This window comes from Cavia porcellus, unplaced genomic scaffold (assembly GCF_034190915.1).
Source record: "Cavia porcellus strain 051 isolate PalLab524CR breed Dunkin Hartley unplaced genomic scaffold, mCavPor4.1 scaffold_10, whole genome shotgun sequence".
Classification (NCBI taxonomy): domain Eukaryota; kingdom Metazoa; phylum Chordata; class Mammalia; order Rodentia; family Caviidae; genus Cavia; species Cavia porcellus.
Genome location: NW_026947493.1, coordinates 63,921,004 through 63,935,947, shown reverse-complemented (window position 1 = coordinate 63,935,947; position 14,944 = coordinate 63,921,004). Strand labels below are relative to the sequence as shown.

General features: G+C 39.5%; 1 protein-coding gene across 1 annotated transcript in view; it reads right to left on the bottom strand.

The window, feature by feature from the left end:
- Positions 1–13,457, bottom strand: part of Decr1 (2,4-dienoyl-CoA reductase 1) — a 40,261-nt gene extending 26,804 nt beyond the window's left edge. Inside the window, exon 1 of the mRNA XM_003479888.5 lies at positions 13,174–13,457. Within this exon, the coding sequence (XP_003479936.2) occupies positions 13,174–13,242 (69 nt within the window). The 5' untranslated portion in view covers positions 13,243–13,457. The remainder of the gene's footprint in view (positions 1–13,173) is intronic.
- Between the last annotated feature and the right edge of the window lie 1,487 nt (positions 13,458–14,944).

Here is a 14,944-nt window from a genome sequence, read left to right as displayed (position 1 = left end):
TTATTTTTAGGTAGCCTTTTGCTAAAGCATGATAATCCAAGCAGCCTACAATCATCTTTTTCTGCATAAATGGCAGTTTTACTTAAAGTTGCCACCGCCTCCAGGACCATTATATTAAGATGATGAATCAGGAAGTTTGCACAAGTAGGCTGGCAAATTTGTCAGTATCTAATAATAATGAAAAAAGGTATTCTAATTTTCCAAAGGCTTTACCATGAATTTTTATTGTGTTAATTTGTGTACAGAATTTGATGTGATGCGCTCTGAGAGACAATTTTAAAAATATACACATACAACTAAAAATCTATTTAAAAGCATTTTCTCAATGCTCACTGGTAGAGGAAAGCACATAAAGATGAAAAATTAACATTTAATAATAATAATAATTCCTAGTATTAAAATACAGCAGGTTATTATATATCAATCTTACCTATTTAATCTGATCAATACTGATCTTTTGAATTCATTTCCCTACAGATGCACAAAGTAGAAAACTTGATTTGCTATCTTAACTGACTTACCTTCTAATAGTTCATAGCACTTCCATGAATAAACCTTTCGTCATCTCTTTTCCTTAAGGTAAGTTGTTCATTTCAATTTAAATGATCAGATCTCACAGGATCATAACATATTCATTCATATAGTTCTACAAAAAGCATCCTAAATAACTCGAAGGTGCATTTGGTCATTTTTTTTTGAATTGTTAAAAGTGGATACAAAGTAAACTGAGTGATTTTCAAATCTTGCTTAGTAGTTTTTCTAGAAATGAGTTGTTTTTGCAGAAAGAAATAATAGATTTCATATCAAGACTAATTTCTCTGGAGATCTTTGGTGCCCTTTAATTCTTAAAACTCTTGAAAATCTTTCAATTTTGGCAAAATATTTTGCATTAGAAGTTTAAATCTACTTATCATATTTATAGCTGAATATCATAGCTAAATAAAGGAAGGTAACATTTTTCTCCTACCAGACTGATTAAGGTTCAAATTTTTATAATACAAGAAAATACTTCATTAAATTCACTCTACTCTGTTGATGTGAATTGTGGCAAGTTCTTTGGAAGCAAACTTGGCAAAATTTATCAAAATGTTAAACACAAAGACACTTTGGGGCCATCCACTCAGACTCCTTTTGTGTCTCTCAGACAGAAGCTTTCTTTCCCTCGGTAAATATTTTCTGCTCTCAGAAAAAAAAAGAAAAACAGAGAACCTTTGATGTACCTTCAGGAATTTATCTAACAGACACACTCACTCATTTGGGAAGGGTGGGGAAGCAGACACTGTGCTCAAAGTATGCACTAATCATGGTGGTGAGCACTTACCTATTATACACAAGGCCTTAGGTTCAGTCCCCAGCACCACATTGAAAGGATGTGCATAAAGATACATATGAGATTAAGAAACTAGTGCTATTTATGAGCACACTGAAAGAGTCAAATACAAATAAATTTAATACAGCAGTGAAATGCCAAGTATGGGGCACATATCTATAATTTCAACACTCTGGGAAGCTGAGACAGGAGGGTTGCAAGCTCAAGCCCAGCCTGGGCAATTTAGTGACTCAGGGAAAGCTGGTCTCAAAACAGAAAGGGCTGGGGATATAGCTCAGTGCAAGGCTCTAGGTTCAATCTCTGGTATCACCAAAAAGAAAAAGAAAAAGGGAGGGAAAGGGAAAGGGAAGAGAGGGAGAGAGTGAGAGGAGAGGAAGAGAGGAAGAGGGGAAGGAGGAAAAGGGGAGGGGAGAAGAGGGAAAGTGGGAGGAGAGACGGGGAGAGGCGGAGGGAGGGGGAGAAGGAGAGGGAGAGAGGCAAGAGGTGTTAATTTGAAAACTATAACACATCATTAATATCATTTATTAAAGAGCTACATGACATCCTGAATTCATGGGTTAGCAAAGTTATTTTATGTAAAAAATGATACTCCCTACACCAAATCAGCAGACTCAAACATATCCCTATCCTAATCCTACTTGGCTTTCTGAAAAAGTTGACAAGACTATACTAAAATTAATAAGCAATGAAATGCAACAGATTCAAAATAGTCAAAAATATGATTCCATTATCTGCAAAAAGAGTAGTTAGAACTTACACGCTGAATATAAACATTACAAATATTTGTTGAGTATGAACAATGTGAGGCCTTACTAAATATAAAACTCACAATAGACAAATATGTGTGTGTGTGTGTGTGTGTGTGTGTGTGTGTGTGTATATAATATGCTCTCATTTGTGTGGATTTCTTAAAAATTTATGTACATATTAATATATACATAAAAATTGCTAGAAGGATTTTTCATTGCAGTAACATCTTGGAAGAAAGATTTCCCATATATTCTTCATATAGCTTAAATGTTCAATAGGTACTTTAGTTAATATTTCATTAAAAGTTAACACAAGATAAAATCATATATGCAAGCAAATAGCACAAAAAGGGTGTAGAGAAAAGCAAAGTTCTAACAAGAAAAATGGCATAGAATCCATTTCATAAGGTCACGCACTAAGCCTCACATACAAATACTCGATATTCAATATGTGAATATGAGCTACATTTATGGACAATAAAATACTTCCACAGCTGTTGGGGGAAGGGAGTTCTAACTACCTGTTGGCTTAGGCCAAATGGACATTTTTAGATCAAATCTTCTGACTCAAATTCACATGTAGAGTTTTGCACATTGTCATATAAAAATGTCAGATGGGAAAACATTAGGCAGCTATATTTTTTAAAGCAGGAGACTGAAAAAAATCACATCTTTCCATTTTCAAAGCACCTCACATATTTTATACCTGTGCATAATAAGCTTTCTAAAGCTAAATCCGAGCTTACTTTGTACAGCGGCTAGAAGGCAACTGTCTGGGAATTGTGCTGTTTCCAATGTCCAGACCAATGCCACTTCATCATAGTGTATGTAGCTCACAGCACAAAGCACATAGAGACACAAGAGGCGGCTAGGTGGGACACTCTACTGGCTGTCCCAGTGCAGAAAAGGAAAATCCTGTAGAATCAAGACTCATCCTTCCCCAATAACAACAGTAAACTTGCAAACTTGAAAGAACTAAAGTGCCCCAATTCTGCCACACCCGTGGGGAGCTCTTGCTATGTCTGTGTGCATCCTTGACCATGTCTATTTTTTCATTCACTTAAATCAGAATACTAGATAGGCCACCGACATCCAGAGCTTCTGCAAAGCACAGATCTTGTTGCCACAGCAACTTGAAGGCAAGGTTGAGCAAATATAAAAGAAATTGCCTCTCTAAACTCTGAGCTCAGATGGCTAGGTTGAAGCAGCAGCAAGTAGTTGCCAGTAGCAAGGCACAAATTAAATTTTTGAATAATGAATGATACATGTGACAGAAGTGAAGATGAGTCCTTGAAAAAGGACTGTAGTCCTCTGCTATAGGTTATATTTCCCTTCCTTCTTAGAGTTCTTATGCTTGCAGTTAGATGCACACTGAACAGATGCTTCCCAACACTACAAAATAAAGGGAGATAAAATCAGAGAAAATTAGAAAGTAATCTCAAATACTCAACTGGGGTTTTCATTCCTGTCTGCTTCTCATTTAAGTCATCTTGTTGATCCCCTATTCTATTAACATGACTCTTATTTTTAAATCAAAAATCAGAACCCTTGCTTTTACAAAGGGCTAGTTTTGAGAATCTGCTATATCTAAAATACAGACATAAATATGGTACTATAATTAGGTATAGAGTTCATTCATTTATTTAATTTTAGTAAGTTTTTCCTGAGCATGGCCCTACTATGACCCCAACCACTATTCTAGGCCCTTGGTGATATATTTGGGAAGACAACAGGTAAACAAGTTAAGTGAAATATATAGTATATTAAAATTTGATATGCGCTGCAGGGGAAAAAATAAGGCATGAAATAAAGGCAGAGCACTGCCAGCTAAAATAGGGAGGTCAGCCAAGGCCCTCCTGAAGTAACAGTGAGCAAAGCCCTGAAAGAGATGAGGGATGAGTAACGGTCTCAGGCAAAAGGAAGAACATGGAGCAGATGTTCTAAGAAGAAAACTACAGGAACAGGCAGGGGGTGTTGTGCTTGGAGAAAGACAGAAGGCAGGAGAAACAGGCCAGTGGGGCAAACGGAACTGGACTGCAGGATGGGTCAGCCACTGAGCAGACACAGGCTGACTCTGAGCTGAGTGGGAAACAGCTAGGCAGTTTGAAGCAGAGGATTAAGATGCTGGACGCAGTTTCTAGAGGACCACTTCAACTGTGGTGCTGAGAACTGGGGTGGGGTGAGAAGACTGGCGGCCGGGAGACTCCTTCTAACACTATAGCAAGCCAGGTAGGAGATGATGAAGGTCAAAACGAGGATGCTATCTTCAAAAGTGGTGGGGGGCTGGCAAACACAAGTACTTGCAGTAGCAGAAATGAGGATATGATGAATTATTTCCATACATATATTGCCTATTCTGTTTCTTCTTTCCTTATGCTCGACCTCATCATACTTTGAATAGGTTGTTTAATATGGAAAAATGTATCTCGCCACGGTCATTTAACTGAGAGCTTTTGCACTAGTCTCAACTGTACCTTACTATCTTATTTTACACTGCCTTTTTATTCTAGAAAGATTAAGACTGACCTGTAAACTAAGAAGAGGAAATAGACACCCATCAGAGAGGAGGCACTGTCTATGTAAGAGATACTTAAGAGCACAGAAATGAGGAGAAACAACACACCTACACACAATATGAAAGTTAGCTTGCACCACATGCTAAGTGGCCAGGAGTGGAAAGAAGAGATGAGAAGAGATACAGACCCAAGACAATGTTACAACTGAAATAAATGAGTCCACGTGAGACCCATATTGGAGGACAAAGATAATGAGTTCTATATTAAAAACACTGCACCAGGGATGCCTGTAGAATTACATGGAGATATATACACCAGAATAGGAAATAAATTTGGAAGCACAGAGGAAAAAAATCAAGGCTAAAGGCCAATGGTAACATCATTTCACCATTCCAGCAGTGTGAAAGCTTGTAGTTCTTTCTAGTACTGCTTTTAGAGCACAGCCTAATTTCCAAGGCTCTTATCTTCCAGCATCCATAAATACTGAAGGTCTACTCAGTGTCACTGTTTGACTGTCCTCCAGCCTCTCTTCACCCAAACTATCCATAATACTGCTTCCCGAAGAACTGAAAACATGACCATGCTACTTCTTAGTGTTTCCAAAAGGTTCCCAGAGCTGCATAAAGTACAGTTCTTCAGCTTCACACAGCATACCCCAGCCATCGCCCATCTCTCCTTCCTCATGCTTCTGGAAATTCATACTCAGAAAAAAAAAAAAGTACTCAGGGTTCCCCCAAACACAACCTATTTCCTACATCTTCACCTTCCTTGAATTGCTCCCTACTGTCAGCCAACTTCCATCATCCAAACCAGCTCTCAGAGCTCTCCCACCATCACTAACACTCCTCGCAGAGCTAACGTTCTCCCTTCCACCTCTGCTTTGTTACCTACCTGCCAGCTTAGGAGTCCCAGAGCCCACTGATATTCCAAGACTGACATCACTTATTCTCTCCTCCCTCCAGCACCTCCTTAAATGCCCTCTCTGAGCGGGTGGTACTGTCTTTAGCTCAGACATTAAACAGAAAGTGGGGCTCACCATACACCCCACTTTCAAAACATCGAGTTGAGGTCATTTTAGTGCTCATAACTACACTGCTACTATGAATTCTGACCCTCTTTATTGTAGTTTTGACTTCAGGTCTCTTTCTCTCAAGTCTTACCTGAAGAGATCACCTTCCTTTTCACAGTTTTGATGCCTCTGTATCACTTTCTCTGCATGGCCCAATCCTCATTCCTCACTCACAGCCCCTTCAACCACTCTCTGTTCCTCCTAAAATTCCTCTATTTCAAATCTCTCCCCACTCACCGCTGTTCCTTAGTTGTGGCAATATGACCTTTCATCTGAAGCATCACCCAAGGTTTAACCCTTCACCTCCTTTCTTGACCCTACCCACATACTTTTGGGACAAACCTCTGTTTGGCCCACCTGCCACCCACTATCCTGTCTCCAAGTCCTTGCCTCTACATTCCACCAATAATCTCTCTTCTTGTCCTTCACACAAAACATTCTCCTGCTTAGAACTTTCTGATGCCTTTCCCCTTAGCTAACTTCTGCTGATCCTTCAGATCCCAGCTTAGATGCATGCACGCACACGCCTAAAAGAAAAAATAATTCCCTTCAAACTTTATGGGAGTAACTTAATTGCTTTTGCACCTTGGCCAGAAATCAATCGTCTGTTATGTGGGTATCTATTTTGGAACTTCACACTGGTACCTTGGTGGCTTGTCTATCTTGATATCAATGCCATTTTGTCATGACTGGTGGAACTTTGTGAAAAATCATGGGATTGAGGAGAGTTGGAGCTCTAATTTTGTTCCTTTATCAAAGTTGTTTAGACTTTCAGGAAGAAGACAAAGATATGTACTATCACCACTACTGTTCAACACAGTGTTTGAAATTTTAGCTAGAATAACCAGGCAAGAGAAACAAAGAAAAAGGATACATATACAAAGGAAAGAAGTCAAACTTCTCATTTGCAGGTGGCATGATCTTGCACAGATGACCCACCAAAAAAACTCCTAGAATTAATAAATTCAGCACTGTAATAGCAGGATACAAAATAAGTACACAATAATCAATAGCTTTCTTGCACTACAATAATGAATCCACCAAGAAAGAAATTAGGAAAAAGTACCACTCATAATACAGTAGCTTCAAGAAAATTAAATATTTAAGAATTAAGCTAACCTGGAAGTGAAAGACCTCTGCAATGAAAACTACAGTACTTCTTTCCAGGAGAACATGGTGGATAGATAACAGCAGCTAGGGAGGCTCTCTGAGATAGCAAGCTTAGATTCCAGGAATGGTGCCCTGTGGGGAGTCGTCAGCAGGGGGAGATATACCCTGCCTACCCAGGAACGAACTAAGCCGAGAGAAACCAACTGGAAATTCAATCCCGGTGCTATGATTGGAACAGCTAAAGTCTCAGTGCCGAAGCTGGAACCCAGGCCTCTGGAAACCGCAGCTTGAATTTCCTGCCACTGCTGTTGCATCTGAATCTGCACAGCAAGGATACAGACACAAAAGCTCTGAGAACGGGGAATCCACAAACCGAATTGAGAACAGAGCTAGCAGGGAGCCCTGCATCAACCTGCAGTGAGCGAGAGGAATGGGAACCCTTCCATAGACTAGGAGGCTCCAACAGAGGACATTCTGGGACCTGGCAGACTAGCCAGAACAGGACGCTGCAGTGACTTCAGTCACATATTCCCCTCTCAAGCAGGATTGGTGGGGAGCACTTGACCTGGGTGATGCCGCGGACTAAGACCCAATAGGCTAGCCCAAACCAAGTCCCTGAGCCTGGCAGTGCACCCTAATGCAGTGAAGCCTTCAGCAGGTTGACTGACACAGAGGGGCGGGCCCAGCATAGGCTGCCCTGGTCTGTGTCTCCCTGGTACACTGCAGCAGGCGGGAACACCTACCTGGCACAATTCAAACAAACTGTAACCGACAGAGAAAGAAACTGGGCCTGCTATATATGCTTGTATGGAAGGAACAAAAAGTATGGGAAGAGGGAGCAATAAGAAAGGGTCTTCAGTCCCCAATTCTGAGAACACTGATCCAGGAAAGGTTAATGCAAAGGAGAATGAGGACAGAAAACATGCAATATCAGACACGGCACCAATAGACACAAAGCAGTATCTCCGGGACCTCATAGACGAGTTCAAAAGTGAAGTATTTAACCAAGTAAAGTAAGATATAAGTAGAATAGTTAAAGAAATGCTAAGCACTTCACAAGAAAAAACAGATGGCAGAATGGAAGAACATTTAAAAAGGCGAGAACTGTTTGATGGAGAAAATCGAGAAAATGTAGAATACAAGAAGCAGGTTCAAAGAGATTACCAAGTAACTAAAAACTCTATTGAAAGCTGGCATAACAGCTTGAAAGAAACTAAGGATAGATTATCAGAACTGGAAGACAGATTTGTGATGTGGGAGCATGAAAGGAAAACCTTCTTAAAAATAACAAGGAAACAAGCAGTAACAATACAAAGGCTAGAAGATGATAAGAGGATCTATAACTTAAGAATTAAGAATGTAAAGGAAAAAGCAGGGATACAAACAAATGAACTGCAAAGGCTATTCACAGAAATAATCAAGGAAAACTTCCTTAATATGGGAAAAGGTAAAGATACTCAGTTCTATGAGACATACAGGACCCCAGCCACCTACAACCCAAACAGAACTACACCCAGGCATATAATCATCAAAATTCCAGAAATCCAATATAAGAACAGAATATTAAAAGCCATCAGAGACAAGAAACAGATCACTTACAAGGGAACACCCATCAGAATTACAGCAGACCTCTCGGCACAAACTATCAAATCACAAAGAGTGTGGAAGGAAATAATTCAAGCTTTGAAAGACATAACCTCCAGCCAAGATTGATATAACCTGCACAGCTGTCCCTAGAAATTGATGGAGACACAAGGTGCTTCCAGGATAAAGAGGAACTAGGGGAATTTGCAATCACCAATTCAACTCTACAGAGAATACTGCAGGACATTCTAAAAGAGAAAAACACCAACATTCCAGAAACAGTGGCAGAGAGGCCACAATGAATGGAGCAGAATGCGAAATGAAGAAGACAAACTGACAACTAATGACAGAAAAAGAGCTGAACAGAAATGAGGCAGAGAAGGTTGGATGGTATGAACAGCTATTTTGGCAAAAACAAGACATCATAATAGCTAGTGCTGATTTAATATCATCTTGTTTTGAAGTCCCATCAAGCTTTTGTTCTTCTGTCTCTATCGGTCTTAACATATTGTATCTTATTGGATTTTATTATATGTGATAATATAAACAAAAACTTTTATAGACAAGGAGATAATACAGAAACCATTGTTCATTTTCTGTTAGTTGGTTCTAAATATCCTGTAATACTGTCATTCTCTTGAATGGTTTTACATTGTCTTGATATGTTTGATGCTACAGTATACGAAGTTATACTCAAAGATTTCAAGGAAAGAGACACTATGGTAACTACTTTTATGTCGGGGTATCTTGTGATGAAAACACTATTTTGCTTAAATGGTTATGTTCTGACCTGTGCTGTTTTGTTGTTATGTCCTCTTTTATCTCAATCTCCTTTTTTATTATTTTAATCTTTTAAGGGAAAAATAAATTTAAAAATAACAGGATATATTATAGTAATCCACTTTGATTTCCTATTAACTTGATTTGAAACCCTGTATTGCTCTCACCATCTTGTTTTGACTGATTTTACAGTATTCTGTTTTGCTTGATAGTACCAAGTTTGAGAGTATAGGCAACAACTGTGAAGACAATAAGATTCACTATGATGCCCATTCTGGTTTGACTATTATCTTCTTTTGAAGTCCTGTAATGTCTCCAATGTTTTGGTTTTATTGGTTTTGTTCTTTACTGTTTTGTTCAATTTTACTATAACTGATGATATAGGCAATTCTTTTTAAGATAGCAAGAGGCATTATGGTAACCATTGTTGATCACCTTGTATTTTGTTTTTACATTATGTACTATGTCCATCCTTTTGATTTGACTGACTCTGCTTTGTTATGTCATATTTGGTTTTATTCTCTTCAAAAAAAATAATAAGAACTGTGGGAGTAATAAAACCCAAAGTGTACAACTGTCATTGTAAAAAAGAGAAGAAAAGAAAGTGCTCTAAAGGATATAGCTGCATGTATATTTAAGCATATAAGATAGACAACCATATTACTGAGTTTTTGTTGGATCATTGAACAGAAGAGTTTGCAGTCTCACTGTTTGAATGTCCACTTTATATACTTTAATTTTGTAACTTGAACAACTATTTTTAAGATGACAATATGTAATCTATTAACTAGTGATTTCCTGTTTATTTTTTCATTGAAATTCTGTATAACTTGTACCCTTTTTCTGTCTTTTTTTTCTCCTTAAATAAAATTTTTTTTTAAAAAAACTGTAGTACTTCGAAATAGGTATCTCAAAGAGGCATCAAAAAATAGAAGATATCCCCTATTCCCAGATAGACAGAACCAATTCTATCAAATGGCTGCACTTCCAGAAGTAGTATATAAATTTACTACAGTTCCGATCAAAACACCAACAGCATTCCTCATAGCAATAGAGAAAACCATCCTAAAATTCATATGGAACCAGATGAGACTTAGAATAGCAAAAGACTAAAGCAGGGGACATCACAATCCTAGATTTCAAATTATACTACAAATCTATAGTGATTTTTTTTTTAAAGCAGGGTACTGACACAAAAACAGACATATGAATCAGCAGAACAGAATAGACAATGCTGGAATAACCCATCTTTGACAAAAGGGCCAAAAACATTCTGGAGGCAAGATAGCCTCTCTAACAAATGATGCTAGGAAAACTACAAATGCAAAAGACTGAATTTAGACTCATGTCTCTGACCATTTATTAAACTAAAATCAAAATGGATCAAAGACTAAATATTAAAACAGAAATAATCTGCTGGAAGACAAAATATGTAAAGTTCTGACATAGGCGTCAGCAAAGACATTCTGAGCAGAACCTCAGTTGTACAAAAAATAATACTGAGAATCAACAAATGAGAACATATCAAATAAAAAAGCTTCTGTGCAGCAAAGCAAACAACTAACAGGATGAAGAGACCAACTTCCTCTGAAAAACTCTTCATACTTGGAAAAAATGTTTGGAAGCTACTCCTTGAACAAAGGATTAATATTTAGAAGACATAAAGAACTCAAAAGGAAACCTTAAAAATAAAAAGATCCAACCAAAAAGGGAGCAAGTAAAATGTGCAGATATTCCTCGGAAGGACAAAGAGCCAATAAGTGCATGAAAGAATGAGAAGGGGATCTAGAGAGGGAGGAAATGAAGAAGGGAAGGGAAAGGTGAATAAAAAGAATTAACGTGCTGAATACATGAACCAGCTCCCAATGATAAACACTCTCAGTACATGTTTATTGAATTGAGTCCAACCAGCTAATGGCACAATTTAATACAGCCTTTCAAAGGTGTTATGACAAAAGAAACACTTCTCTTGGTTATGGCAACAAAAATATTCAAATTAGGTATTTTAACTGTGACTTGCATTTGCCCTCAAAAATACGATGTTTCTCAGAATAGCCTCCCATTTCACAAAGATGCTAAGAGTTTTCTTCTTCCATGAATTCAAACTCTATCCACCATGTGTCCAGAAGGGGACAATCACACTGACAGCTGCCTCTTCTGCCTCAAAACACCAATCCTCAAAACTTCTATTTTTCGTAGCTAAAGGAACTTCAAAATTGTCAGACTATAATCAATTTTTAAGTGAGTTATTTTTCTCTTCTCAAACTATTTTACCTAACATTATAGAAACTGTGATCTAGTCTGTGCAATTTTACTACTACAATCTTAAGGATTTGTGGAGAAAAAAACAAAAGAAACACACACATACACACACAAGGCAGGAACGGTAGTACAAACCTATATTCTCAATACTCTTGAGACGTTGAGGCAGGAGGATTGAAAATTCAAGCCTAGGTAACTTAGCAACACTGTCTCAAAATAAAGTAAAATAAAAGTGAATAAAAAGTTTAAAAGACTTGAGGATGTCGCCCAGTATAAAAGGCTCTGGGTTCAATGCTCAGTATTGAGAACAAAAAAAAAAAAAATTGAACTTTTCTTCTGCACAGAGATGTTACAGGTTTCAAATGACATAGTTCTTGGAGAATTAGAAAATATAGTTCCTGTAACCTCCTCTTTAAGGAAAGCAAAAATAGTACCAACAAAATCTCAGCTGTGAACAAATCTCACTTTTTAAAATAAAGTTGTCTGCCTTATGAGAATCACTATAACCTATCCTCTGCTCAAACTACATTTAACCATATTTTCTAAAGAGAAACCATAGCTTTTATCAAGTTGAAAGGGTATTATCTGTTAGTAAAGTTTTCTACTTGACTGAAGAAATTGATAAAAGTTTAAGATGTTCTAATTTAGTTGGGGCAGAGCCTGTCTAGAATATCTGTGCAGCTTCTTCCTTTGTCTTTCCTTTTCCCTCTTGCTAGTTCTTTTGATGTGTGTATGTTATGCCATTAGGGGTCCAACAGAGAGATGTTGACACAGCAAACAAATCAGAGGGACAGCCTAAGGTTTTCATTTTGTGTTCAGTTGTTGTGTGTGAACTTTTTGTGAAAATTCAATGGTGTCATTCCTGTCATGGCTAAAGGAGCCATGAAAAAGAAATGCAGGCTCAGGGAGGCCTACTCCAGAAACTTTATCACAGAAAAAATAAAAATAAACAAAAAACGCCGTATATTTAAGACTGTATTTTCTTAGCAACGAACTACAGAACTATGATCTTACTGCCTTGCTGTCAATCAGAGCTTTGCCAGTAGAAAAGTGCCAGAGAACTTTCACCCAAAATCACTTGCACAGATAGCTCTGTATCAACACCTTTGTCCCCGAGTCATACCCATGGTGTGTGTGTCTTGGATTGCAATCGTGTTTCTTTATTCCCAAATAAAACTTCTTTACTGAAGACCCTTCACTTTTTAAAATTTTTTTGACGGTTTGTATTAATGATTAATTGCACAACCAAGATCTGCAACCATAATTGGATGTTCCTCATCAAAAAGAATTTCATATAAGGCCAGTGTTTTCTCTGGGACACACTTCCAACTGTGACCTCTCCCCTCAAAGGGCCAACTATTATGTCTCCCTATCTGTTTGAAGCGACTTTGAAACCTACGAGAACATGAGAACTCGAGGAGCCTCCTTACCTCTCAACAACACCAGGCCCACAACTGATTGGGGAATATGACCCTAACTGCTGCCCCACTCCTCGGGTGGCCCAGCCCTCGGATCGGCATGTCCTTGCGCGCACCCCCCTGCGCCCTGGGATCCCTGGCCCTCGCTCCTGGCACCCCGGGAAGCCCTGACTGCTCTCCTCCCAGCACCCCGGGAATCTCAGCCCACTCTCCCGGCGCTCAATAAGCCCAGTTCTGAAGGGCGCCCCTCTGTGCCTGGGGTCTCGGTCCTCCCGAGGCGCGCCCTCTGCAGCCTCCTCGGAGGCGGACGCGGGCGGCGGAGAGGCGGACCCCAGACCCTCCAGCGCCGCCTTACCCGCCGAGGACTGAGGCCACAGCGCAGCTGGGACGCCCGAGCAGCCCGCACAAGGCCCAGCCACGCCATGTCGCCTGCAGATCTGTCGGAAGGCAGCAGGCGAGGGGCGGGTCCGGAGCGCGGGGATCCGGGGCGGGCCGGGGCGGGCCGGGGCGGCGGCGGGGCGGGGCGGGCGGAGAAGGGCAGCCGCGCGTCCCGGGGCTCGATCGGGGGCGGCCTCTCTCCGCCTCCGGACGCTTTTCTAAGGGCTACAGGCTGAGTGTTTTGTAAGGCGGAGAGCAGCAGCCGCTAGTGCTTGTGTGAGTGGACAAAGCCCTGGGCTGTGCAAGGGTGTGCAGATTGTGCAAGGCACGCGACCCACACAGCCAGTACTTATTTTTCGGTTTTTATTTACGTTGATTCTTTAAATACACATTTAAATTTTGAAGTTCATATGGTGCAAAATTGCTTTATGTAAGAGTAATTTCTCTGCTTTAAAACAGGGCCTCACTTTCTGAAGGGCAAAATAGCTGAAGTTTCTCAGCACACACCGCTGCCTGTCGCTGAAATGCAGCGTGACTTGGACTGCACAGCTGTCCATGCCTGAAAAGTAAACACAGACCTTTAGTACAGTTGACCCTCAAAGAAAAGGGCTTTAAACTGCGCAGATCAGTTTATAAACTTTTTTATAGGCTCCCCCTAATTTGACTTGAGAGGAGAAATCTTGAAGAAGAAAAAAAAACTAGCAAACCATGTGGCCAGAAATATATTTTTTAAAAACCGATGTCACATTTGCATAAAATATATGTAGATCAGTCTGTTGTATGACTTACCACCATAAAATATACACAATCTATTTCGAAAGTTAAAATTTATCAGACTTCAAGTGCACAGAGTATTCATGGAGTTGTTTTCAGTCAAGAAATATAAACAAAGGACACAGTGAAGAACTAAATCAGAACTATTTAAAATTAACTGCAGTACAGCTATACTGCCTTGATATGTCATAGCTACCTCCTGTGGGCATCGCAATGAGCTCATAAAAATAACTCGTGGGAACTATTAGAGAGCACACTGGGGAGGCGGGGGTGAAATAAACAGCTGGTTCCAAAGGAAATGAATTTTTCCTATTAAGCAGGAACTGTGATATCTAACAACAGTGCCTGCTATGTTGCTTAGGAAAACTGGTGTTTCTCAACATTACTTTTTGTGTCAGACTGACCAGCACCTGTATGGGTCAGCTTTCTCATTGCTGGAGCATATTACCTGACACCCACAATTTAAGAAGTTTATTTGGGTAACTGTTTCAGAGGATTCCCGAGGTCTTCAGGCTCAAAGGAATATCGTGACAGAGTTGCTTAGTTGATAGCAACTAAGACAGGTAAGAGAGAAGTAGGGCCTGAGAGGAAGAGGCCAGGGGCAGATACAGTATCCAAGGTCACACTTGCATGACCTACCCAGATACAAAGTGTCCTTTACTCACCTTCTAGGTGGCACCTAAGTCAATCAAGTTGACAAACTTAATAGTCACAACATATTGTGTATACATTTAAATAATCCTTACAAATCCTTACAAATGCTACACTTATCAAACTGAAGAGAAATTAGGCACTATTGTACAGTTTATAAAATCAAATAGAATCTGAGCTCAATTCTCCTAGGCTGAAGGCTCCATGCTCTTAGGCACTATAATTATTCCTTATTGCTAGATGCAGACTTAGTAGTTAGACTGCTAGGGTTCAAACTGATCTATATATCTCACTAGATGTGTATTGCTTAGGCAGTTGTACTT